Raw genomic sequence first — 26,537 nt, 5'->3', positions numbered from 1 at the left:
TTTCCATTCAATAGTGTATATAAGAATCTTATATTATTATGCAGGAAGTGCAAACAGCATCCAAAGCTCCAATATATAAGACACATAAATACACTCCCTAATGTGACTTCGAAGATTCATAGTAATTAATAAAACATTACAAAGCTTAATTAAACTGGTACACTTTGGACACCATTACTATCCTGCTGCCCAGGTTGTGTTTCTGTCCCATTTTCTTGCTCAGCTTCCCCAGATATTTCTTCCAGTGACTTCCCTTTTGATTCGGGTACCAAAAATGTGAACAACATCCCCAGCAAGTTAATGAAGCCCAGAATTATAAGTGATTTCTTCACTCCAATACTGTCTGCAGCATACAAAAAGCCAAATGCACCCACCATTGCCCCTGCCTTACCTGATGCAGCTGATATTCCATGGCATGTTGATCTTAACCTTGCAGGGAAAATTTCAGCGGGGACTACAAATGTAGTGGCATTTGGACCGAAATTTGCAAAGAAGAAGGTTAAGGAGTACATAATAACGAACCCAATTCTGTTGTCTGGTAGAGTCCAGTGATGGTATGGAATTGCCAAGGCAAACATGAACACAGTCATGAAGAAGAAGCCCATCAATTGAATTTTGAATCTCCCCATCTTATCAATCAATGCCACAGTGAACCAATATCCAGGAACAGTGCTGCATAGCGCAATGAGAGTTTGCGCTCTTGCAATTTTATGAACTTCTTCAAGAGCGTTCATGGTTTTTGCCTTTGGAATCCAACCAATGGCACTAAAGATGTCCTTTTGAAACAGGTTCTGACTGTAGAAGGCAATGTCCAACAAAAACCAAGTACTTGTGGTACCAAGCAAGTGAAGCCCATGTCGAAGAAGAAATTCTCTGGTGAACAAACCAAAATCACTCCCTTTGTTTGGTTCTAGCTTCTCCTGTTCTGCTTCCAAGTCAACCTGAAGAACTTTTGACATATCTGCTGCAGCCTGTTTTGCATTCTTGGCGACTAAGGCAGTGTAACGAGCAGTTTCAGGCATCTTCATGCGCCAGTAATAAGTAAGTAAAGCTGGGAGCGCCCCAAACATCAAAATGATCCTCCAAACGTAATCAGCTTCTGGCACGGTTGACCCATTTGCATCCATCTCATAAGTTGGAGCAGGGTATTTGGCCTTAAAAGCTGCAGAAACTATAATAGCAACCATCCCTCCAGCCAAAATCCCAAAACCTTGCATGGCAAAAACAGCAGCAATAAAAGCACCACGAGTTTTTTTGTTAGCGTATTCGGACATGATGGTAGCAGAAAGAGGATAGTCACCACCAATACCAAAACCAAGCCAGAAGCGAAAGAAGCAAAGGGTAACCATAACAGCTTTTGGGTCATGGCCTAAGGAAAGCCCAGAGGCAACCGAACAGATAACCATGAGAATAAGGGTCATGCCATACACACGTTTTCGTCCCATCTTGTCACCTAGCCAGCCAAAAAAGAGCTGGCCTGTAAGGGTACCGCAGAACGCTACACCATTAACAGCAGCCTTTACATTAGAAGGAAGATCACCAGGGTTAGCAGCACCTTCCTTGTGGTAATATATGCGACCAAGCAATTTAGTCACCAAGGAAATGCAAAAGAGATCATATGCATCAGTGAAGAATCCCATGCCAGCAATGATAATTGCTGTGAAATGATACCATTGTGTTTTGGCTACGTCAAGTGCATTAAGAACTTGCAGTTTGTCGTTTGCCATGACGATTCCTCCTGATCAGAAGTCTTTGCTATGCTATCTGTTTGTTTTCCACTGAAAGCATTGCAACAACCGAATTAAATATCAATTTATGCACTGATATATTTACAAAAAGTAAAAATAAAACATATGATCAATGGTGGTGGTGCCAATTATTGTATATCTGATGAAAGCTGAAGTCAGTACTATTAGTCATGTGAACTGTGTGAAGGTGCAAGGAAACAAAAAAAAGATAGAAAGGCAAGGCAGTCCTTTTCCAAAATCGTGAGGATGTATGGAGTTTCAAGAGGCTAAGGTTGATAGAAGATGACAAATGAAATAAATGTGATGACAAAATGACCGAGACTATAATACAAAGTCTTAGGTCAATAAAGTGTAACTAAGATACTACAAAAGGGTTTAACAAAAAAGCATATTTCCATTAAATAAAGCTTGTAACTACAATTTAGGATATTCGACAAGAAAAACTAAACTAAAAATTTTGGATTGACAGAAAGATTCTTTCGTGCTTTCTTCTCCTTCCTAGCAATCATCAAAAAGTGAAAAGATTTGCACTCGAAAGTTTTGCAATCTGGTTCAAACTTAATAATTGATGTACCAAGAAAAAACTTATACTAATAAAGGACTCAGGTTGAACTGCCCCCCGCCCCTACCAGGAACACCATGATGGAAAACAAAATTGAATGTCTTCACGTGGAGATTGCTAAAACCTCAAATAGAGAGAGAATCATAACGAAGAATGAAAAAGATTTAGCACCAGAAAGAATAAAAACCTGCAGGGTAAAAAGGGAGAGAGAGAGAGAGAGAGAATCCTAGTAGAAGAGCAATAATTAAAAGAAAACGGAAAAGTCTCAAATCTTAGGACTCTGGATTTCGTTTGCGTATCTCGAAACTCTATGCAACACACAGCCTTACATAAGGAAGTAAAGATTTTGACCCCAAAGGAGATAAAGAAAACAAAAACTCCATGATCAAATAGCATCTACGATTCAATCAGAACTCATTACCACATATCAAATCCATGACTTTAGAGCAAGAGAAAGCTTACGTTAAATGTGCAAACCAATGAAGGGAGAGAAACTGCTGAGGAAATTTAGACAAGAACAAGAAGAAGTCCGGTAATATATGTGTATAAAAAAAGAGATTCCAATGGTTTAATAAGCTAATGCAAGAAAGAAAGAAAAAAGAGAGAGAGAAGAAGAAGAAGAGTTGGGTCGTGATGGATAGAAGGGAAGGATGAGAGGGGAGTTGGTTCCGTATTTAACTGCTATGGACGCTCTCTTTTTTCTTTTTCCCATTTACCCTCATGGAGATTTTAGAATTGAAGAAAAGAAATGATTACATGAGAATCTTGGTTTTCCAAAGTGGCATATTCTCTACAATTGCTCCTTATTTTTCTACTTTGGTTAATCTTTCCGGGACTGGATTTGGTAAGTCCTAACTATATTTTCCATATTTGAGATTTCCAATCTGATCTGGGTTTTGGGTTTGCTTAATCAGATTTGTCTTTAAGGGATACGATTATCAATAATCTTAATTAGATTTTTTTATTTTATTTTTTAACATTGTTATCTGTAAATGGGAAGGGCCGGGACACATGGATTTCAGATTTTCAATTTACGGCAAATATAACTAAATCTAGCTTATGTATTAAAATTGGGATCATGATAAAACAAAGCAATTATTTTTTATTAGGAACAAAATAATTAATTTTGCTCTATCTCGAGATGACCAAGTTAATAATCTGGTTATGTCAATATAATTTTACATCAAAAACCTATGTTTCAAAGTTAAAAAACATTATACACCAAAGTTTTATCTATAAAAGGAATTAGTATACTACTTTGGAAAGGAAAGAAAAATCATATAGAAGATTCCCTTTTTGCTGGAAAAGGATTAATTGGTTACACCTACAAATACACTTATTTTTAGGAGTGAGCAAATAGGTGGATTAGATAGTTTGGTCTACCATACTTAAGGATCAAATGAACCAATTATTTTTAAAAAACCAACTAAAACTGATCAAATATAATAAAAAATCAAAACCGATCAAATATAAAATTGGTTAGGTTGGTTCGGTTTTGAACCAATAGATCAAAATTTTATCACTTTTTTTTTACAAATTATAATATTAAAACTTATGAACTTCATTTATGATTATGTATATATGAAATTAATTAATGATATAACTTATATGTTATATTGTTTTATATCAAAGTTTGTATAAATAATAACTAATTATAAATAATATGTTATAAAATCTAAAGTGATAGCTAATAAACTTATTAGCATAAGCATATAAATAAAGTTTATTATAAGTAATAGTAATGCTTATATATAAATTAAATATATGTATATATATAATATATTATATTGTTATATATATAAAATTAATGATACAAATTATATGTTAAAATGTTTTATATAATCATATAAATAAAATCTATTATAAGTTATAGTAATTCTTATGTATAAATTAAATATATGTATATATATATATATGATTTTATTATATATATATATATAATTAATGACATAACTTATATGTTATAATATTTTATATCAAAATTTGTATAAATAATAACTAATTATAAACAATATGCTATAAAATCTAAGGTGATAACTAATAAAGTTATTAAATATAATCATATAAGAAAAGTTTATTATAAATTATAATAATGCTTATGTATATGTATATATAATATATTTATACAATTATATGTATATATTCATACCATTTTACATTATGAAACATTACTAAGGTGTAATAATTATAACATATTAATATGTAGGATATTTACTATCAAATATTATAATATTAACATATAACTTATATCATTTAAAATATATAACTTGTAATTTCATATTAATATAGATTTATAAATAAATATATATATATATATATATAACTAATATTAAATTACTATGATTATGATTTGTATATGTACCTACAATACCCTAATATATTTTAAATATATTATTAATTAAGTTTACAATCAGTTCTTCTTAATATATAAAAAAAATTATATATATGACTATATATATAAATATATAAAAAATTAGTTGGTTTTTTGGATGGATTGGTCCAAAAATTTTAAAACCGAGAACTGATCAAAAAACCAATTGGACCAAATATTTTAGATCAATTAATCCAATTGATCAATTAAACCGAACCATTTTACCAAAATCGCATTTGATTCGAGTGGATAATTGGTCTGGATTAGTTTTGCTCAGCCCTACTTGTTTTATTCAGAATTTAAATCATTCATTTGAAATCTAAATACACTTATTTCTAATAACTTTTTTAATACCTCAAAAGCTTAAATAGATGCATATGCATTTAGATGTTTAACCTTTTTCCAGTTTTGATAAAAAAAATTTCATTTTTTTAATAAAAAAATCAGATAATTTATGATTATTGATGATATTAAATGTCAAGGAAAAAGTGAAAGAATAAAAAAGATAAATTAAGGATTATGGTTACATCCAATTTGTACAAGGCAATCAAATAGTGGCTTTGGGGATATCTGATCATGCTGGATAGGAATTTGATAATTAATGCTCGGGTGGCTTTGGTAATTTCCACGGTGGAAATTACACATTTAATTTTTGGTAATTATAAACCTCAAACAGAGGAATTATTGTGAGGCACCACTTTTGTTGCAGCCTTTTCCCTCCGTAGAGTTTGGATTGAATCCTTGATTATTGAACTCGTCCCTTCATTGTACTTATTCTTGAGGTAAATCATTTAGTCCGAACTCCCTATACAAGTACAAAATAATGATAGCAAACCCATTTTAAAATTAATGCCATACAACCTGTCTCATCATCCTTTCACTTAGTGGGGTTTAGAATTGCACAAGTGTTCAACAATTGGCTGCTTGATCAACGTTTTTAGCTGAAAAGTTTGGTTTCTAGCCAGATCGAAACCTTCTTTTCCTCCAATAAAGCCATTATCAGAAAGATATTGACAGCAACTTACAAATATTCCTCCATTCACAAACCTTTTTGCTAGTACTACTGTTTAATTATTTGTAGAACAATGGATTAGTTTCACAAACTACACTTGTCTCTCTTAAGCCTGCTGGATTAATGTTGGTGAAACTAGACAATTCCTTATGCTTATAATTCCTTTATTAACTTATACTATATTTTTTTTGTTCTTATTTCGATTCATGATAACATTTATTTTATCTTTAAGAAAAAATTGTGATATATACATATATATAAATATTTAATTCCGAATACCACTTTGTTGAAAGCCAAATCTGATTTGTTGCATGTGCCATAATAATCGTGGTGCATTGTAGCTTAAGCAACTAGTGAGATAATCATCCATAGCTGCAGTTCCCATTCCCCTAATAAAACAGTAAGCATAACGGAAAGAACAATATCCTTTGCCCAAAATTTTAGTGGACTCTTACCTGAGAGCATAGATCAGGGGGAGAGCTAAAAGTCTAAAGGTGATGTATAATAGTGGAGATCAAATATTTGGGACCAACATCCAAATTTTGGCTTGTTAGCATTTGGCTGGTTTTGTATTGTCATCTTAAATAAGAATCTTTCTGACTTTCGATCTCACCTGCTTATAGTTTGTCAACCATGAATGCGAGCTTGGCGCTGCTTTTTGAACAAGTTTTAGCCTTCACTTTCATATTACATAAAAGCAACTTTGTACCAACAAGAAGATGTCAAGCTGACAAACAATCAGAATTGTTTGCATCCTCTGGCAATTGAATTTTCCAACTCTGCTATATCTGGTTTCACTGTCTTGAATCATTGTCAAGCAATATTTTGCCTTTGTCTCTTGCTGCAACTCTGGGGGCCCAGCATTCGTGGTGAAGGTCTTCTTCTGTTTCGTCAACTTGGTTTGGAAGTGAAATCAATGGACCGCATCCTCTGATACAAGCATGGAAGAGAAGGACACAAGGGACAGTGCGTTGGTCATATCATCTTACCAAAGACATGGTGACCATAAAAATTGGGATTAAGTTAAGTAGATAACTTCAGACTCTAGCCTATCCAGTCGTCAGTCAACTCTGAGCCGCTCATATTACTTACGCCGTAGATAAAATAAAACCCATTTTAGATTGCCATACCTAAATTAACTTACTGGAGGCTTTGAATGCTTTGAATGCTTGAAAGCATGTAGATTCCTACAGGCTCGATGATGGAAATTAAGAAGAACCGGAAGATTGCCTAACAAGAACTGGAACGAACTAGCTTTTACCGTACACAGGATTGTGTGCTCTTATTCATAGAGATTACAAAAATTATTCCTATTCATTTCCTTTATGCTACGCAAAGGAAAATTTTCTGTAATTCTGAACTGCTACAGGAACTTCTTTACAAAATCAAACACTCCAATCCAACCCAAATAGTTGACTTTTGTAAAAACTATAGTTTATTCCTTTCTTTTGTGCACGACACTGCAATACGTTTTAATAAACATGTTTTCCTTGTGAAGGGAAATTTAATTGAGGGATAAAAAAAATTCCTTATTAATTTATAATTAATGCTTATGAAACATGACCACAACCACTATAATTTCCTTCAGGCTTCAAACAGGCGGCTGTTATTATCAACATCAATGCAATTCGTTTGTGTTATGGATTGGCTGACAGAACTTCAAAGGCAATATACATACAACAACTTGTGAAGGGAAGTGACCCCAACCTCGAACTGGTCCCAAGAACCTATGATATCAACCAAAATTGATCAGAGAATGGAAACCCTTCGGACAAAGGAATAGTTTAGTCATTTTGGAAGTAGTATAACTACTGTTTTGGTCCCATCACCCGTGGCAAGAAAGTCAAAAGTTATGGCGTGTTTTTTCTTTTTTTTTTTTTTAAATAGTATGATGAAAGTCAAGACCCAAATTCAAAATAATAAAATCCTTAACAAAGCCTTCTAATAAGTTGGAAAAGGGAATGGATGTGGCAAAAAGAAAGAGCAATTAGTTACAGGCTGAGAATCTTTTTTTAAATTTTTTTTTGGGTTAAAAAAAAAGCAGAGTAGGTAGTTTTATTATCATATAAGCTTTTTGCACTTTTTATTATTATTTTTTTCTTTCTGTTGACATGAACTTAGTGCTGCTTAATAAGAAAATTAAGGCTCGGGAGTTAAGAGAGGTGTTTGGCATGTTCAGTTGCTTAATCAACACTGGGGACTATGCCAGAGAATAGAACAAAATAGGAAGTGGTTCTTGAATTTGGATGCAGATTGAGCAATTACCATACTCATCTTTGATATATAAAAGAAATATATCAGATAAGAATAAGGAGACAGTTATTTTAAAATCCAGTAGGACAGATGAACAAAATATATTACAAAATCAGAACAAATTTAGTACATGGTGTGTATATATATATATATATAGTTGTACTTGGATCATAGCTTTTCCTAGCCAATATATATCATTATAGCATCTTTCTCAAACAAGGAATTTTAGAAAACCAAGAAGAAGTTAAAATGCCACTATGAAACTCACACATAACATAATAAGAACTGCTGTAATTAACTTTGCTCAAATCACAGAGGAACAGTCCTAGTAGGACCAGTTTGTAGTTCTGTCTCACCAACTTCACCCTCATTCTCACCTGTTAACTCCTCAAGTGATTTACCCTTTGATTCAGGCACCAAGAGAGTAAATAACATTCCTAAGAAATTGATGACCCCGAGCACAATAAGTGAGTATCTGATTCCAATGCCTGTTGGGTAGCCTGCATCTGTCTTGGTTGGGTCTGTGCTTTGAGCAGCATATAAGAACCCAAATGCACCCACTATGGCACCAGCTTTACCAGCTGCAGCTGATATACCATGACAGGTTGACCTTAGCCTTGCAGGAAAGATCTCAGCTGGGACAACAAATGTCGTAGAATTGGGTCCAAAATTGGCAAAGAAAAAGGTTAGGGAATATATTATTACGAAACCGATTCGGTTGGGTTTCAAGGTCCAGTGATGGTAAGGTATGGCAAGAGCAAACATGAAAACTGTCATGAAAAAGAAACCCATCAATTGAATTGCAAACCTTCCAATAATATCAATCAAAGCCACCGTGAACCAATACCCCGGAACGGTACTGAATAGGGCGATTAATGTTTGTGCCTTTGCAATCTTGTAGACCTCATGGATCGCATTCATGCTTGCAGCTGGAGGAATCCATCCAATTCCACTGAAGATATCCTTTTGGAATAGATTTTGGCTGTAAAAGGCAATGTCCAACAAGAACCAAGTGGAAGTAGTTCCAAGCAAATGAAGTCCATGGCGCTTCAAGAATTCCCTAGAAAACAAGCCAAAGGAATTTGCTTGATTTTCTGTTAACTTTATTACCTTATCTTCTTCTGCTTCAAGATCCACATTCAACACCTTTGACATGTCTGCTGCAGCCTGTTTTGCATTCTTGGCAATAAGGGCAGTGTAACGAGCAGTTTCCGGCATCTTCATTCGCCAATAATAAGTAAGAGCAGCAGGGAATGCACCAAACATCAGAATTATGCGCCAAACATAGTCAGCCTGAGGCACAGTTGAGGCTGCTGCATTGACAGAGTAGGCAGGCGCCTTGAATGCACGATCAAAGGAAGAAGAGACAATAAGAGCCACAATTCCACCACCCAAAATCCCAAAGCCTTGCATTGCAAACACTGCAGCAATAAACGCTCCACGAGTCTTTTTGTTAGAATATTCAGACATAATTGTGGCCGAAAGAGGATAGTCACCACCAATCCCAAAACCAAGCCAGAATCTGAAGAAACAAAGGGTAGCCATAACACCCTTTGGACTGCTTCCAAATGACAGCCCTGAGGCAATAGAGCACACAACCATGAGGATCAAAGTTATACCATAGACCTTTTTCCGGCCCATTTTGTCACCAAGCCACCCAAAAAACAGCTGGCCGGTTAAAGTGCCAACAAAAGCAACCCCAGTCACAGCAGCTGCAACATTTGGAGGTAATGTGCCTGGCTTTGGTGCACGATCAACATGGTAGTATATACGGCCTAGTAATTTGGTGACTAAGGAGATGCAAAACAGATCGTATGCATCAGTGAAAAATCCCATCCCTGCAATAACAATTGCAGTGAAATGATACCACTGTGTCTTGGCTGCATCCAGTGCATTAAGCACTCCCAACTGTTCTCTAGCCATGGCTGGATATTGCAAATTATGGTATCAACCTCTTCCACAGTCCTGCATTAGAACAATTGGGATATCAATTGAAATTGGTAATGGATGGAAATGATCAATTATATCTTGTCATCGTCAATAAACGAATTTAGCACCAAAAAGACAAGAATTTTTCTGGAACTCTTTGCTAAAAAGGATCACTATAGGGAAGGGGCTGATTCCATGGGCTACTTTGCAGCAGCTAAGCTTTGCAGAATTTCTTCTTAATTTCTTTCCTTGACTTCTTATTACCTTACATAATGGGTAATCAGTCAATTCATGCTGAACAAAATATCAGAAAAGACGAAAAACCTCCCTTACGTTTACCTAATTATAGCCCATTAGAGGACAAAGCATGATGAGATTCCTGTTTTTCTTCTCCTATGCAGACTTCAACAAGTTTCACAAATTCTATCTAGATAATTAAGACATTTACTGCACAATAGCAGAAATTACATAGTAGTACTATTTTATTTCAGATCACCAAACCCATTGAATTGATTGCATGAGAAAACCTTATTTGTTTAATGGGAAAAGGATGGACGACATTGACCCCACATTACTGTTAATAAAGTAGTATTACCCAATTCTTCCGTAACCAGTAATTTTTAGTCAATGAGTCTTCAAATATCACCATCCAGACAACGTTCTACTGCTATTCCATGTCAAGACAGCCTGCAGAAAAAATTGCAACTAGTACCAACTCTTGAAAGTGACTAGATGAAAAACAAATTGAGAAGGAAAATTTCATAAGGTTTGTTAGGCCAACTTGCAATTCCAGAAGATCAATGCTTTTGGGGTAAAACTTGAAGTTTGAAATCTTAAGACTCAAAAAATTCAAATTTCCAGCTCATGGCCATGGACTACTATGCAAAACCAGACAGTCTCACCCACCCCCTAATAAGGAACAAAAAAGGGAAACCTTCCTTTTCCTTGAACTTCTTAGTTCTTACCATGGAAAAATAAGCAAATTCAACCGTAGAAAGGAAGGTCATTTCAATCTGAACTTAGCTCCTGTTTTTGGAGGGTGGGAATGGAGTTTCCATAAAGATTTTATAGGAAATCCTTGAATTCCGGCATTACTCTCAATGCCATACAAATATGGACGATGAAAAAAAAAAAAAACTAGTTGCAGAAAGCCAGAAATAGGTTTCTCTTACCTCCTTCTACTACCATCTTTGTGGAGTTTTGGACACAAATTAAACAACAGTAGAGATGGAAAAGAATTAAACATAAAGCATTAATCAAACTCAAGAAAATTATGTCTACTGCAGTTTATTAATTTGTTTTCATTATAGAAGAAAAGAAAGGAAAACCATATGAGAAAAAGGTAATAGTAAGGGAGTTCTGTCAGTGCATGGTGCCTTTTCAGGAAGCCTGCCCTACCATAATCAGTTAAAGTCCCTTATTTTTCAACATGAGATAAAAAACTACTGAGGGTTATCTACAAAGTGATAGAGGTGCCTAAAGTGGTCCTGGAACATCTAGCAGAACTTCTATTTCCAATAAGCCAGGAACTGGAGAACTCTTCCTTTCATATCACAATCAATTATATTGAAAGAAAAAAGAGTTTCCAGCTTCACAAATTGCAGAGGAGACACTAACCTGTTTCCTGAACAGTGCTCTGAAGGATGATGAGGTGGAGACAGGAAGGGAAATTGTGAATGAAGAAAGTAAAGGGTGGTTGGCCTTTTAAATGAGAGAGAACTTCACATGACAGCATCTAGTGGAGGATATTCCCTTTCTGGTTTTTTTTTTTGTTAAGTCAACTCTTTTACAGGTCTTCCCATCTTCTTTCTATACATTGTCCTTCTCAACATTAACTCTCTTCAGTGTTTTTTTCTCGGATTTTTCCTCTCCATGATTGTACGACCTTCCTCTCCCATCCCATGAGATGCCAATTCATTAGAGACAATGCGGCTGAACCGTCGATAAACGTGTGTCATGTAGATAATCCAACACGGATCAATGTGAACCTTGGAATCAGGAATGTGATTCATATTTGCTAGGCCATGTTCTCATAGATGGACCCCAAAGACATCACTTTCATAAATAATATAAATTTAATTTTTTTTATAATTAGAGAAAGAAGATTCGAATTTTACCTTTTAAGTAAGAAATAATGCACCAATCAATAAATTAAATATTCGAATTCAAATCCAAATTTTATAATTACAACTATATGTACATACAATGAGTGATGCAAGACATGTAGTGCAAAATTAATTTACATTATCAAAACAGTGTTTTTTTTTGGATAATCACAGTCATGATTGTTCGTTTGGTCAACGGTTGTGGTCCCAATTCCCAACCCTTGTACAATTAAGTTAAAAAATTAGTGTTATTTATACAAAAAAAAATGAGGCAAAGGAAAAAAAAAAAAAAAGCAAGAAGAAGAATTTAGTGTCTCTCAACGTCAATTATTCAATTCTCATCCTTATTTTATTTTATATTGAGTATGTGGAGTTGTTTAAGTATAGTCTAGATTATTATAGTACACAAAAGGGTGCAAGCTATAGCTGTTGCCTATTAGGAGGATGGATAATGCAAGAAAATTGTCTGAGAAATAGGAAACCAAGTTATCCACTTTGGCTCAACTTATTACTGAAAAGAAAAGTAGGAGTGCCATAGAATTAACCTTTCTGGTCTTCTCCAGGGTTAGTGTCTATAATTTGCCAATAGAATAGCAGCATCAAGATCATGTTAATTTTCACTAACAACAACTTTTCTTTCTTGCTCCTTTCTCTTTTACATTATAGATTTACCACTATAATTAGTTAACTTTTCATCTTTAGATTGCTCATTTGTATTATTGACTTGTTGAGTCATAGATACAAACATTTCAGAAGAACTCATTCACCTACTACACTAACCTTATGACCAAAAACAATTAAAAATTAAAGATATAGCAAGGTGGATCGCAATGTCAACTGGTAGTAGGAACAACATGTTTTATCTAATGTATTTCGCATTTTATGGTAATGCTGGAAATTAAAGAGTATTTTTTTGGAAGGTGCAAAGCTGATATGGGAAGTAAAGAATACATCATGGATATCATCATCTCGCAATGCATACAAAAGTGTAAATAAAGGCAGAGAGATATACTATTTGATGTTTTGAAGGCAAAGAAAAGTCAACTGATTGCCATTTTCTTGAATCAATATCAGACAGAGAGATGAAAATAACAGCCACTTGCAAGTAGCCATTTGTGTGAAGCAACAAGTTTTTTTTTTTTTTTGTCCAGGGAAAGACTTGATGCTACATTTCATCTGCAAAACAATTGAATGATCATGCTAAATGTGAAAACAAGCCAGATTATGTTATTTTTTAGTCTGAATCCAATTTAGCCTGCTAGGAAAGCATTCAAATATATCAGACAGATAGAACTGGAAAATGGACAATCATTTTCTCTCCTGCCTCAGTTGTTATTCCCTTAATTAATTATAGTTAAATTTAAATTGGAAACCTTCTGATTGAGGGGAAGTGTGGTTCCCAGTAGAATATTTGGTTGAATTAATCCTTCAAACTGCAAATGTTTCCCAATCATTTCTTACCATGTCCTTAACAACTTGATGGAAACCATCAGAGCTACAAACCATCAGTTCATTTTGAACTTAATTTCAGAGCTGCATGAATGCACCATGCTTGACTTTGAGCTTCTGGCTTTGAATGATCATCATCAGGGTTTTGCTTTAATTAATTAGTCCTAATTAATACAATTTAATTTTGGTCAGAGCATAACTTGTAGCATAAACAAATGATTGCTTGATTTAGTTTCAAGCCGTATTTCTCTTACCGATGGATATGCCTAACTGACAGCGCGAGGAAAAAATGCACAGACATGACTCATCCTTATCATTTTCCACATATAAAAAAAGAACTATTGAAGAAGACTAGCTAGCTTTGCGGCAAAAATTTTTCACACACACAGCCTTGGGTTGTATATTGAAGTTAGAAACCTGCTGGCAGCCATTTGCATTGCATAAAAACAAAAAAAGGAATATAGTAGAGGCAGTTGACCTTTCTGAATGAGCCCCTTGCTCCCTGAGTCGATATATAAGCAGCGGCGCCGGAACTTCATGCAAATCATGTTTTGCTTATCACATTCACAACAATATTTGCCAATTTTTTTATAACAATTTTATCAGCTGTTTTATGGTCAACATTTTATGATGTCGGATTTGCCTACTTTTATTTATTTTTGCGATACTTTATGATCTCACATTGACAATAAAAGCAGTGAAATTCATATTAATATTGTGCTAATTTGATTAACTGTAGTTGAATTCTCTGCAAGTTTCGATTATGACTGCAATTGTCGATATTTTAAGTGAAGGGGACAGCAAATTTGCAATACCCAATTTTATATCAAATTGGAATATTCCTCGTGATAACTCATATTAATGGTTTAATTAGTTCACACATCAAGTTTTCATTATGATAGTGACTAATATAAAGTGACTAATATATACAAATATGTATGAACTTAATTGCATTCACATGCCTTTTTCAATGTATATTAATTATATTGGGACCATTCTGTTAATCTAAAATAATGTTGACCAACAAACTTTAATATATAATTCTTTTGAAGTAAATTAAGTGATAATTTCATTAGAAATCTTTTATTATTTTTTAATTTTTCGTTTGATATTTTTTTTCATAATTTTATATCACATATCTAAATACTTATAACGATTCAAGTCCAACCGTTGGTACAGTAGTTTTTTTGGCTTAAAATTACTAATAGTAGTAGACTTTGATTATTATATAGATCTTCACAATCACATTCATATCATATGTGAAATGTTAGATATCACAATACTAATACATATCATCTAACAATGAAAAATTATGATTTGCTAAAACATGTGCTGCCTAGTTGCCTATCAAAGCCTTGCGTTTTGTTGCTCCCATATGCTAGCACAGGACTTTTTTTTTTTTTTTTTTGTGCAGTAGCATAGGGCTAAATACAAAGCTTTGACGCCATAGCTTCCATAATACAAGCTTGAAAGGACTAAATTAATCCTGATAGCAGCCCGACCTACTAGTTTTCATATTAGGCTTGCAGTCATAGTGTAAATGTTCCCTGAAAGCAAAACTCTGATTAAAATACAAAATCTGACGTTATATGATTACTTTTAGCGTATTAGATTAAAGTTATTAAAGTTAATTTAACTAAGATTCTAAGATTCTTGTCCAGCCATGTTTTGCCTACAAAGAGTCCTGTACTGATGTACAAAAGCTTATACATTAAAGTCAAAAAGGTGCTCCTTAGTTTTGTTTCTTTAATTTTTTAATAATTTATGTTGCTATTAAACCAAAAAAACAGTGTTAAAGTGGAGGTATCAGATTAGTTAATTAATCAATTTAATTTGGTGCAAAATATTTGACCAGTGAGAACGGATGGATCCTGCAGAGCTTTCGGCACCTTGCAACTTATTTAAAGGTTTCATTAATATAGGAGGCAGTTAACCTGCCTAGCCAGACCAAGACAATTGTCCTTCCCTCCGGTGGGTTTCCTAGAAACTCACTGGGAAAAGGATATCAATGGCTACTTTCCTTTACAAATGAGTCCGACATAAATAGATAGGTAGATAGATAGATAACGAGAACAGGAACTCACTTAAACAACCTTGTATTCATCTAAAAAAGTTGCCCAGATATACAAGTTTGAAACACCAAGTCAACAGCGACCAGTAAACCTAAAGAGAAAACCAAATTAAAGAAAGGGAAAGCTCATGGGAATCAAGGTAGCACCCTGCATGAAATTTCTCTGGTCGAAAAACAAATGTAATTTCTCACTTTTGTCTACCAGCTAAAATTCTCTTCTAACCCACATCTCACTCTCCAAGAGATGACTTCGAAAAATTTCCACACGCTTTACTGCTACGTATACAATCAACTGATGTAACTAAAAGGGCAACCTTGCAAGCTGCAGGAACCTACCTTATATTATTCTCTCCTAGATGAGTCCCCATTTGAGGTAATAGAATTGGCTGTCTTAAAGGGGAGACTTAAACGTGAGACTCGTTCAGTTCTTTGCGTGCCAGAAAAGCAAATGATTCCATGCCAAAGTCCAAAAGATGAGATCCCTTTTGTCTTTATTGTTTCGTCCAACGGACTTCTATCAGCAAAGAATTATGCCCAATGGACCACTTTGAAAATTTTTCACTCGTGCCTGTAAACAGGGGAATGTTATGAGGTGGCAGCAAAGACAAATGGGATTGACCAAAACTTTTTCCTAATCTGAACGAGTAAAGAACTAAAGTTACACCAGTGAGAGTGCCTTGATTCAGTTGTATTGAGTTTCAGGACTAATCTATACTCTAAAATTTAATATGGCCCATGGTAGAACCTGGACCTCTTAATAGTGTTGATTCAAGTGCAAGACTTCGATCAAAGTGGGGACTGATAGTGCTAAAGTTGGAAACCGGATTTCTTTTATTTGAGACTGAAATATAACATGGTCTCATCTGCTCTGGAGGGGGCGAGTGGGCTTAGGTGATATAAGTTTCGAGTCTCATGTAATAATGTGTTATATGGCAGAAGCCTATGCACAATTGCATATGGATTATTTTGGTGAGACCTTGATTTACTCCATTTTTGCAGCATTAAGAGCCCATGGCACTACTGCAGTTAGGCCCCAACCTTCAGCTGAAGGTGGATCAAGCTTCAATTTACATTTGTCAAAGCACATGAAATAAAAATGATAAAACCCTTTCAGGTTTCAATATTGCAGCTCCAAAGATCGGTGACAACAGCATAGAAAATCCAGGAATGTGGATAGAGGAAGCGGTTTAAAAATTGCATTGCCTTAGATGTTGGATTGTTGCAATTATTATTATGTCAGAAATAAGAACCATGTTTCTGGTCTTACTTTCTGTTCTTTTTTCCTTTTTCCTTCCTTGCTGCGTTTCTAGTTTCCACTCTGTAACTTTTATTTTTCCTGGTTGTTTTGTTTTACCCACGGGTTGTAGTCTTTTCATGTCTTGGATGATCCGAAAGAAGCAACAATTCCAATTCCAATTCCAAAGAGTTCAAAGAGCCTTCTGTTTTTTCCTTACATCAAGTGGCAACCCTCCTCCTGCTCCTGCTCCTGCAAACATAAAATAAGAGAAGTACTCCCAATCATATATATTTTCATCTTTAACAAGAGTAGAAGTCCATTAATGCCAAGCAACAGAGCGACTGTGATACAGTTTAACCCCTAAAAGACTATAGCAAGAGCCTTATGCAAATAAATTTGACAGACCATATTTTATAAGACTAGTGCCAAATGAGTTGTTGAGACAAAAAAATTGATGCCCAAAGTCTGCCACAAGTATGTAATAAGCTGATTTACATGCAATGAGACACAACATCAGCAATTCCCAAGATCAAGGAGCATTTGGATATCCAACCCGTGCATAAACTCTCCACCCTGCTTACATTTTCCATCCTTTGACTATAATACAACTAGAGCAGCCTGACCAAAGAGGCTGAGCAAATACAAAGATGAAAGAAGAGGGAAAAAAGAGGGCTCAGTTAGACCATGTTGAAACTGATACACAGGGTTCAAAGCAAACTAAAAATTTACAGCCTCCAATAATTTTGCAGGTGGAGGAAACATGTTTTCATCCCCAGATGAAAAACAAAAGTTGCAAAATGTTTCTTCTTCATCAAAATAAAACTCCTAGAGTAATCACTAGATTTCTGGACTGCTATTTTTGAAATCTTCCATACACCTTTGATCACAGGCAGCAACCTCCTTCTGATATCTCCATCAGTTCAAACACCATATACCTTTGCTCCAAGAAATGACTGGAAAACAAAAATTTAAGATGTTTAAAGAAATTGATGCGAATTTCCACAAAAGCACAGAGTAAGGAAACGATGGATACCCTGGGCAACTTTTCAGCTAACTTCATACAAGAATAAGGAAATGAAGGCAATTTTTAGAAATGAGATACCCTGTAGTTGAGTCCTAAGTTTAAAAGTAATGTTCAAGAAACCAGGTGAAACAGTTAATAGCTCATCAAAAGTGAATATTAGGCCTTTGAAGTTGGAAAGCTACAATGAATAAGACGAACTAAGAATTCAATGGACAAGTTCTTCAGACATGGAATTTTATTAGTGAAAACAAGCTAGGGCACCTGAAAACAAGCTGCCAAATTTTGAAGGCAAGAAGTATATGGACATGGGAATATTTTGAGAATTCAAGAACAATTAGAAAATCCCCAAAAGAAAAGAAAAAAAAAACCCATCAAAGAAACTTAACAAAGAGAATTAACAATTAAAGTTCAGAAGAAAGAATGAGCTCTGTTCCAAGGAAACGAAGCCGGAATATGTATTAAATGATCATGAGGATAGAACCTTCCTGGTTTCTCACCAGCATTGCTGACTCTCTTTTCTTCATTAGAAATTAGCTAGATTATGGATATTCAAACAATGAGTTTGGCTCCAAGATGCCCCAACAGTTAGACAACATGCTTTCACAAGTTACTGTTAATGTCCAAAGGAAAAAGAATGTGAAGATAAGATTCATGTATTTGAAGCAACATGGGCAAGGATATTCAATATACCTTGATTCTAGAGGAAGGAGTAGAAGGCTTTGTTGGAGTTAAGGTTCCAAAGCCAAACTTCGGTTTCTTATCTGCAGGCTTTAATATTTGGAAAGAGCACATTAATGTCTCATCCACGCTCATCATGGCAGCAGCATTGTCAAACTCTCCACAGTAATTAGGTGCCGAAAATATGGTTACAAGTTGCCTATTAGCAAAGAATTCATATCCATCTTCAACAACCTGCGATAGATACCAGTTGATGAGAGAAAGGAAGCCGAGCTATAAGAATTTAGCAGCAAATGCTTCATGTAAAAACGTATTTAAACCTGGTGAGCTCGACATATTAAATCAAGATCAAGCTTCTTGAGACAATCTATCACCCTATCAGCACCAAACATATAGGAAACTCCCCTATCATTTGGCCCCCAGCCCTGAATGTCTTTACTAGGATCAGACCATAGGAGATCACATAGTAAGCCGGATTCTGGAACATCAGTAGGCCTCTTTAAATTTCTAATCTGGTCCAAGTTGCGGAGCTCAGGTGAAAGTCCCCCATGCATGCAGAATATCTTTTCCTCAATCAGAGCAGCCACAGGCAGGCAGTTGAAACAGTCGGTGAATACTTTCCAGAGCCTGACATTGAATCTTCTCTTACATTCATCATAAAATCCATAGATACGATTCACAGAAGCACATTCGTGGTTGCCCCTGAGAAGGAAAAAGTTTTCCGGATATTTTATTTTGTATGCAAGGAGAAGGCATATTGTTTCGAGGCTTTGCTTTCCACGATCTACATAATCCCCCAAGAATAAGTAATTGGCACGAGGAGGGAAACCACCATTCTCAAAAAGCCTCAGGAGATCAGAATACTGACCATGAATATCTCCTGGGTCATGAAAAGAAGCAGTATATAAGACATATGTTCAGTATAAGTGACTTATGGGAGCCTCTTCAGCATTTCAACGACTGAATCCCCTGGTTTAGCTCTCAGTATAGAGCTAATAAGCTTGGGAACTGACAAGCACAATATATGACCAAAGTTTCAAACACTAATTTGCAGCCATAACGTGATCTCTCAAGCCAAAATCAATAACAGTCAACATACAGCACTGAACAGAGAACAACTGAAAAGCTCTGTCTCTTATTTAAGGTTTGAAGGTCACACATTGCAGATGATCTAAGTGCATTCAAATTGCCATCACAATCTCCCAAGTCAGAACCCAGAATTTAACAAAACAGCATGGTTCATACTTAATGTGTCAATTATATAATACTAAAGTAGGAACTACGAATCGAAACCTTACCCTAACATGACAGTAGTAACTACCACCCTGCAATATAATTACTATACCTGGCAAAAGAACTTCAAGCCTGACTCCAAAAAAACAGATGAAAACACATCTGAAACTTAAATTCATCCACATCCATCACTGAAATGAAGAATTTATGAACATATTCATCATCATTCAGCACCTCCAGCACATAAGAAAATAAATTTAGAACTTTTCAGAGATAAATCACACAACAAGTCACACCTAAAACAAGAAATTTCCATATTCAAACTCATAAACTGGTAGCAACCAACTACGAAAGAATCAATTTTAACCATGACTCTGAACAGAGAGAGAAACTTAAAATTGAAGAAAACAGAGTAAAAGAAGATACCACAGATCTTAATTGGTGCTTCAAGCTCTAGAAGAATGGGCTGCATCAAGAAGATATCTTTAGAAACAAGACAAAGCTGCCTTATTTCGGACTCGGAAAGCTGCACTTGCTTCCCCGGTTTCCCTCTAACTTCAAGCAACCTATTGATTATACCATCAAGAACTCGAGGTTCCATAGCCCAACCTCTTCCTCCTCTTATCCTCCAAAAAAAAAACTGATCAACTCCTTGGACCAAACAAGAAAAAGAAGAAGAAACAAGAAAGAAGAAGAATAACAGAAAGCCAAGAAGATAAAAAAAAAGGCTAAGAGAAGGAATAAAGAAACAAAGAAGTCTACCACCACCTACATGCTACGATCTTCTAATGAAAGTGAAAGAGAATATTTTGAGAAGGAAAGAAAAATGGGAAGTTCTTTTTTTTAAACATGGAATGGTCGTTCTTGGTGCGCGGGGCTTTTTTCATTTATGTTCTTTATTTCTTTTGGTTTGCTTTTCTTGTTCATGCAGAAAAGAATGGTTGGTTGGTACCCTTTGGATTTAAAAGACAGCCACGAGAATATATTCTTGGTGTTCTTTCTTTTACAAATAATGAAATATAGAAAGGGAATGATGAGGAGAATAAGAAGAGAAGGTGTAGAGAATAGAAAAGAGATGATCACTCAAATGAAAAACAACAGAGAAAGCAAAAGAGTGTGCAAAGTAGGTGAACAAATGGACCCCCAATGGGAGATGAAATGAAAGAGGGTGACGCGTCAAAAAGTAGAAATCGATTTGACTTGTTTAGGACATTGAGGTTAGGGGAGGAGAATAGGGGCAGGGAGGCTTGGCTTTGAAACCGCGGGGAGGCAGAAACAGGTAACTTCGGCAACTAGCAAAAGCGGCAAACAGCACACCAAAACGAGGCCTAAAGCTGAGGATTCCATTGTTTACCGGTTGTTGTTGTTTTGATTTATTCCAATACGAGGCTAAGGAAGGCTGCCAACACGTTACATCTGTTGGAAATGTGAATTCCTTTTGTTTATTGCTATCACAAAAAGATGACTTCATTTAATTTTTTTAATTTTCAGAATGACTTTTTGAGTCAAAGGATGCAAAACCTTTGGCAGAAGAACAAAACTAGTACAATCTCAGCCCAATGAAAAATCCCTTTGAATAAAGTGGTCTAAACTGATTCAACTCAAATTGGTTAAATAATTAGTAATCTAACGTGCTCTTTTGTCTTCTCCATACTTCTCACAAGTTAAATAGGTATATGATTGTCTTTTCATTTCATTAACTTTCCTTAGACTCTAAATTGGAGCAATTCACCCTGGAAAGCTACAAAAAATGGTCAATTTCCATGAATTGTTAGCTATGCTAACAGATTCCTTTTGTTTTTCTATTTTTTTAGTATTCTTGAAGCTAAATTTTGATTAAATTAAGTATATGATATATCTGTATCAATTTTTTTTCCCTTCCTTATTGACTTTATTTCTTAACTATGTTTCAGCCCTAGGGTTACATCATTTAACAATAAGTTAATATATTTTGAAGGTTAGATTAGGATCATAGAGACTATTTCTATATTAAAAAAGGGGTGGATCATTGTCTTATCAAATCCATATATATCTTGGTCAAGAGACTATAAGTGGGAAGGAAGACAAATAATGAATCGCGTTATGATTAATCACATCTATCTTTCTTTTTTAAGTGATTTGCAGTTGTCAAACACAGAATCAACAAGGCATTGGAAAATACCATTATTACCTATTGATTTCAGTGAGTCATCGAATAAATTAACTTTTGTTAATGATGATAACATTTTCATTAAGATTAAAAATGTTTGAAGGATGACTTTGAATAGATAAGAGTTACAAGTGCCAAATCCTAAAAGCAGAAGGAAAAAAGTATGATTTGAAATTTATTATTATTTTAAGCAAAAAAGTTGATAACATATACCATTTTAAACTAAGAAAGTTGATTTTGTGAAGATTGGTTTGCTTTCTCTTAGGTAAGCTGATTTGATCAATGACTAACTCCAGCAAATAGGAACAAAAACTATGATAAAGGAAAGTAAAGTAAAAGGAATTTTTTTTATGAATTAAATCAGATAAATGAATAATATGGTAGATGGCATTACAATAAATTTGGGTTTCAATTACATTTTTTTTTATGTAATGAAATCTTGTCATATATTTTTGGGGGAGAGAAAAGCCCTTTGGTTCAATCTTCCCAAAAGTGTTGCCGCTGAGGAGGGGAATAATTCTCTTGCAGGAAAGGCCTTAATCGCGCACCAAGATGATGACTCTGCATGGTTATTCCCGCCACTTTCACTCCACGTCGCATCTATTGCAAAGAAGCCATTATCGTACGGATTATTTTGTTGATAACTACAAAAGAAAAAAGAAGTGCAAGTCTGGCCTGCAATTGGTAAGTGGACATGTTGCTTGAGTCAATTAGCTGGGCTTCAGTTGGCAATTAAGCTCCATAAGTATCCAGCTGGTCTACTTTTTCAGTGCTCCACATATTGAGCATCATTCTCGGCAGTCGTGATCCATTAAAGTAAATACCCATGTGACCCAATCCTCGTTTTGCACCATCATCAAAGAGACGAGAGCCGAAGAGATGCACTCAGAAACCTACTTGCTGGTGTTATTACTGCTTCTTGGGGCGCTGCTCTTCGCCTCTCAATTATTTGTTGATCACACCCCAGAGCCAGAGGCCTCCAGCCTCCAGCGGAGGAAACTTGTTTTGAGCAAAACTCACTGACACTAACCCTGGATGGTAAACCTAATAAGCCACCACCAAAACACAGGCCACCAACCTTACTTGATGAAGAGGAGAAAACAATATTCCCTGAATACAAGCCACGGCCTGGACACAAACCACCGCGCCAACCCTTCCCTGCACACCGTCCTGTTAAACACGTGTTGAACATTTACACAAACCCATTGGAAAAACCACCCCATAAGCCTCCCAACATCAAATTAACTACTTAATTATTATACAGATATAGAATCAATGATGTAAATCTATGTGGGGTAAAAAATAAGAGCTGCGCGCTAGTGATCATCGATCCATCTTGAACCTTGAATTTACTATATAAGGATCGGTTTCCTTCTGGCACCAAGGTGCCTCTAGTAACGGTAGCTATTGTACTTTGTTTTTAACAGCTAATGATCATGGACATGCATTTTACTTTTATTGTATAAAATTTGTTCTTCATATATAGTTATGGTGCCATCAAGAAAAATTTTCGGAGTATGGGTAAATCTTGAAAATATTTTTGAAAGAGGCGAAGAGATTACCCAGAAAATTTATCGCTTACATGCATCTTTCAGTGTTTCCCTCGTTCAATAGGGGTACTAATCATTTTCTCAAACTACATCAATCAAACACACACATTTCTTAGTGTTTTTTTTTTTTAATATGGATGGGCTTGAGTAGGAAAAATTGGGCTTCGTCTAACTGGGATTGGATCCATTCAAATAAAAATCTCTTTTGTTAGTGTTCGACCAACGAAATGCAGAAAGACACATGTCGTGCAGTTACAGGTCATGATCCACTTAAATATACCACTTCAGTTCTTCCAATTCTGCACCATCCTATCTAGAGTCTTAGATCCAGCACTGCATGGGTGGAAAGATGCAATCGAAAACCTACTTGCTGGCGTTGTTCCTCCTTCTGGTGCTCTTCACCACTTCATCTCGTCCTGATCGTTACCGCATCAGCAAGCCTCCAATAATTCACAGTCGGAGGCCCGTAAACGAGACTAGTCTTGCTAAACAAAACTCACTAAACTTGGACAGTGGTAAGCCAACAGGTTTTGAGAAGTCGCCCGGAGGGCCTCCGCTACCAAACTGAGTAATATATTTAAGTCTATACATATGTGATATGTATGGTAGAAATAACAAAATAAGACAATTTCGCTCTCTTCTCTTTGAGTTCTGACTCATTATTCAGTATGTTATCCATGCTTTGATCGTTACTGTGATATCCAATATGTCATATTTGATGTGAATATAATTGTTAAGATCTATATAATAATCTTAATCTACTACTACTAGCAACTTGAGCCTAAGTTTTTTAGGGCAACGTGGTTTAGGCTCAAAAAGCTATTGGTCCAGTGTTTGGATTTGGGTCGTTACAAATTGTATCAAAGCTTGTATCAATCCGATGTGAACTTTCACATTGTTCTGGTGAAATCTTGATCTTATGGATGTGATGTGTGGTCTTGATGAAGACATCAAGGATTTGAGTGGGTGGTATTGTAATACCCAACATACCACATTTGATATGAATGTGATTGTTAAGATTTATATAACAATCTAAGTTCACCACTACTAGCAACTTGAGTTTAAGTTTTTGAGGATCATATGATTTAGATCCAAAAAGTTACTAAGCCAGTTGCTCTGGTGAGATCTTGGTCCTGTGGATGTGATGTGTAGAATTGATGAAGACATCAAAGATTTGAGTGAGTGACATTATGATACCTAACATCCCATATTTGATGTGAATATGATTGTTTGTGTAAAATCTCCTCTGTTGTAATATATGGAAATAATGATGTGTACTTTTTATATATGATGATTCGCTCTTTAATTTCTTCCCACTGTGGATTTTTGCACCGTATTAGCAACATTATTTTTTTGAAACAAGTTGGATAGTATTACAAGGATTTTAATATATATATATATATATATGTGAAGTTTCAAAATTATATAATTAATTTTATGTATATATCGAGCTAATATTGTTAGCCTCGATGGCACAAACATCATTTATGGAGCTAGCTTAATTTTTAAGTTTTTGGTACAAGTTTCTTTTTAAAATTTTAAAATAGTTACAATTCATAGGATGATACAATTAAGATTTTATCTTTTAATTTGAAATATTCTGATATTATGATACTTCTTTGAATTCATCTCGTTATTAATATTTGAGATTAACTTTTTTTGATCATAAAGACAATCATTCATTCATTATTTCTTAATTTTTTTTTTTAAAAAAATGACCATCGGATCAATGGATTATGTCGGTCATGACTTATGCTATTCGAATTGCACAAAAAATAATTACTAAGAATATGTAAAGGGTTACATTTTTTTTATAAAATTAAAGTGTGGACTTACATTATTTTTTTGTATTTTATTAAAATTGGGTTCAAATAATTTAGTTTTTATAAATTGATAATATTATAATTTATGATATGATTTAATAAAATGAGTTAGACTTCAATATTAAATGTAGACTCAAGACGGTATAATAGGTAGAAGTAAAAATTCATTATATAAAATTATGGTTAGGTCTCCTGTCCTATCAATACACAACAAATCCATTAGAGGGTTATTAAAAATTAAAAAAAAAATCCTAGTGCATTAAATGCCATCAATTAATCTAATTAGTATTGTTTTCGTTATCTAATTATATATCAAGAATCAAGTATAATTTTTTTATTTTAAATTTTTGTTATGTAAATTTTGAATTAGTATAAATTAATTATATATAAAGTTTAACATAAAATGAGGAAATAAAAAATATATAAATTAGATTATCTCAAAAAGCAGTAAGACCAAAACAAATGTTGAAGTTGAAAATCTAATTACATTATATATATATATCATAAATTTAGTTGTTAGGCATACTTCAAGTGAAATATACATTTATAAAGAATGTGTTATATAATTAACATGGGGACGCAAAATTATTAAGGTGAAAGACTAGGCTAATAATCATGTAATCTACTTAATATTTTCTAAAAGCAACCTTAATATATTATGCTTTTAAGCTATCATTCATCAACGAAGTTTTATTCAAAGGAAAACTCAATATTTTCCTTTAAGTTTTGAGATGGAGACTTGCAAGTTTATGATATACTAACATATGGAAATTAATAAAAAGATATGCAAAAAGTCTTGAGAAAAGAAAATCAGTCATGATTATCGAAATTGCCTTTTTCTGTCCATTTTTTCTCAAATCATCGTCCCATCACACTGTGAGATCGAAGAAGACAGTACAGCTTAAAATTAGAAACAATTTGACTAAAGATAGGATGCTGTCGGAAAAATTATTCTGAGCTGTTGAATATGATCAGAAAAGTTAGGCGCGTAATCTACTTTTAGTCCTAATCCTAATTGACGGAAATGGACGTAGCATCGTAAATATGTTTAGTTTGCAGAATAGATAAGAATAAAATAAGTTAGGCGCGTAATCTAATTTTAGTCATAATCCTAATTGATGGAAATTGATGTAGCATCATAAATATGTTTAGTTTGTAGAATAGATAAGAATAAAATAAAATAAATATATAATAAAATAAAATGAATTGAATAGAACAAAAATAGTTATTATAACTTATTTAATTAGTAAAAACAATCTTAATAGTTGTGTCTCGTAATATCTTTGGTTGTAACCCTTTTATGCAAGAGTGGAGCTTTACGCAGCCCTCAAAATTTTTAAAAT

At 34.5% G+C, this 26,537-nt stretch overlaps 1 protein-coding gene and 2 pseudogenes across 4 annotated transcripts; all 3 read right to left on the bottom strand.

The window, feature by feature from the left end:
* Positions 1-3,052, bottom strand: LOC18603212 (low affinity inorganic phosphate transporter 1 pseudogene; annotated as a pseudogene). Its single transcript, XR_016025823.1, has 2 exons — positions 2,773-3,052; positions 1-1,778 (listed from the first exon to the last, which is right to left on the bottom strand). The product of XR_016025823.1 is annotated as a low affinity inorganic phosphate transporter 1 pseudogene (transcript).
* Positions 3,053-8,217: 5,165 nt separating this feature from the next.
* LOC18603211 (inorganic phosphate transporter 1-4 pseudogene) lies at positions 8,218-11,758 on the bottom strand (annotated as a pseudogene). 2 transcript variants are annotated; one of them, XR_016025865.1, is made up of 3 exons: positions 11,493-11,758; positions 10,471-10,562; positions 8,218-9,911 (listed from the first exon to the last, which is right to left on the bottom strand). The product of XR_016025865.1 is annotated as an inorganic phosphate transporter 1-4 pseudogene, transcript variant X2 (transcript). The 2 variants fall into 2 exon arrangements; XR_016025864.1 differs by lacking the exon at positions 10,471-10,562 and having other exon boundaries at positions 11,493-11,757.
* A 5,535-nt stretch (positions 11,759-17,293) lies between these two features.
* Positions 17,294-20,746, bottom strand: LOC18603210 (serine/threonine-protein phosphatase PP1 isozyme 2). The gene is given in 6 exon segments (XM_018120344.2): positions 17,294-17,671; positions 17,673-17,690; positions 18,452-18,673; positions 18,760-19,319; positions 20,099-20,292; positions 20,445-20,746. Coding segments are annotated over 5 exon segments (1,026 nt in total). The 5' UTR covers positions 20,274-20,292; positions 20,445-20,746; the 3' UTR covers positions 17,294-17,620.
* Between the last annotated feature and the right edge of the window lie 5,791 nt (positions 20,747-26,537).

This window comes from Theobroma cacao, chromosome 4, assembly GCF_053813885.1.
Source record: "Theobroma cacao isolate CCN51 chromosome 4, ASM5381388v1, whole genome shotgun sequence".
Lineage (NCBI taxonomy): Eukaryota > Viridiplantae > Streptophyta > Magnoliopsida > Malvales > Malvaceae > Theobroma > Theobroma cacao.
The sequence above is the reverse complement of the archived record's forward strand: the minus strand, read 5'-3'. Positions and strand labels throughout refer to the sequence as shown.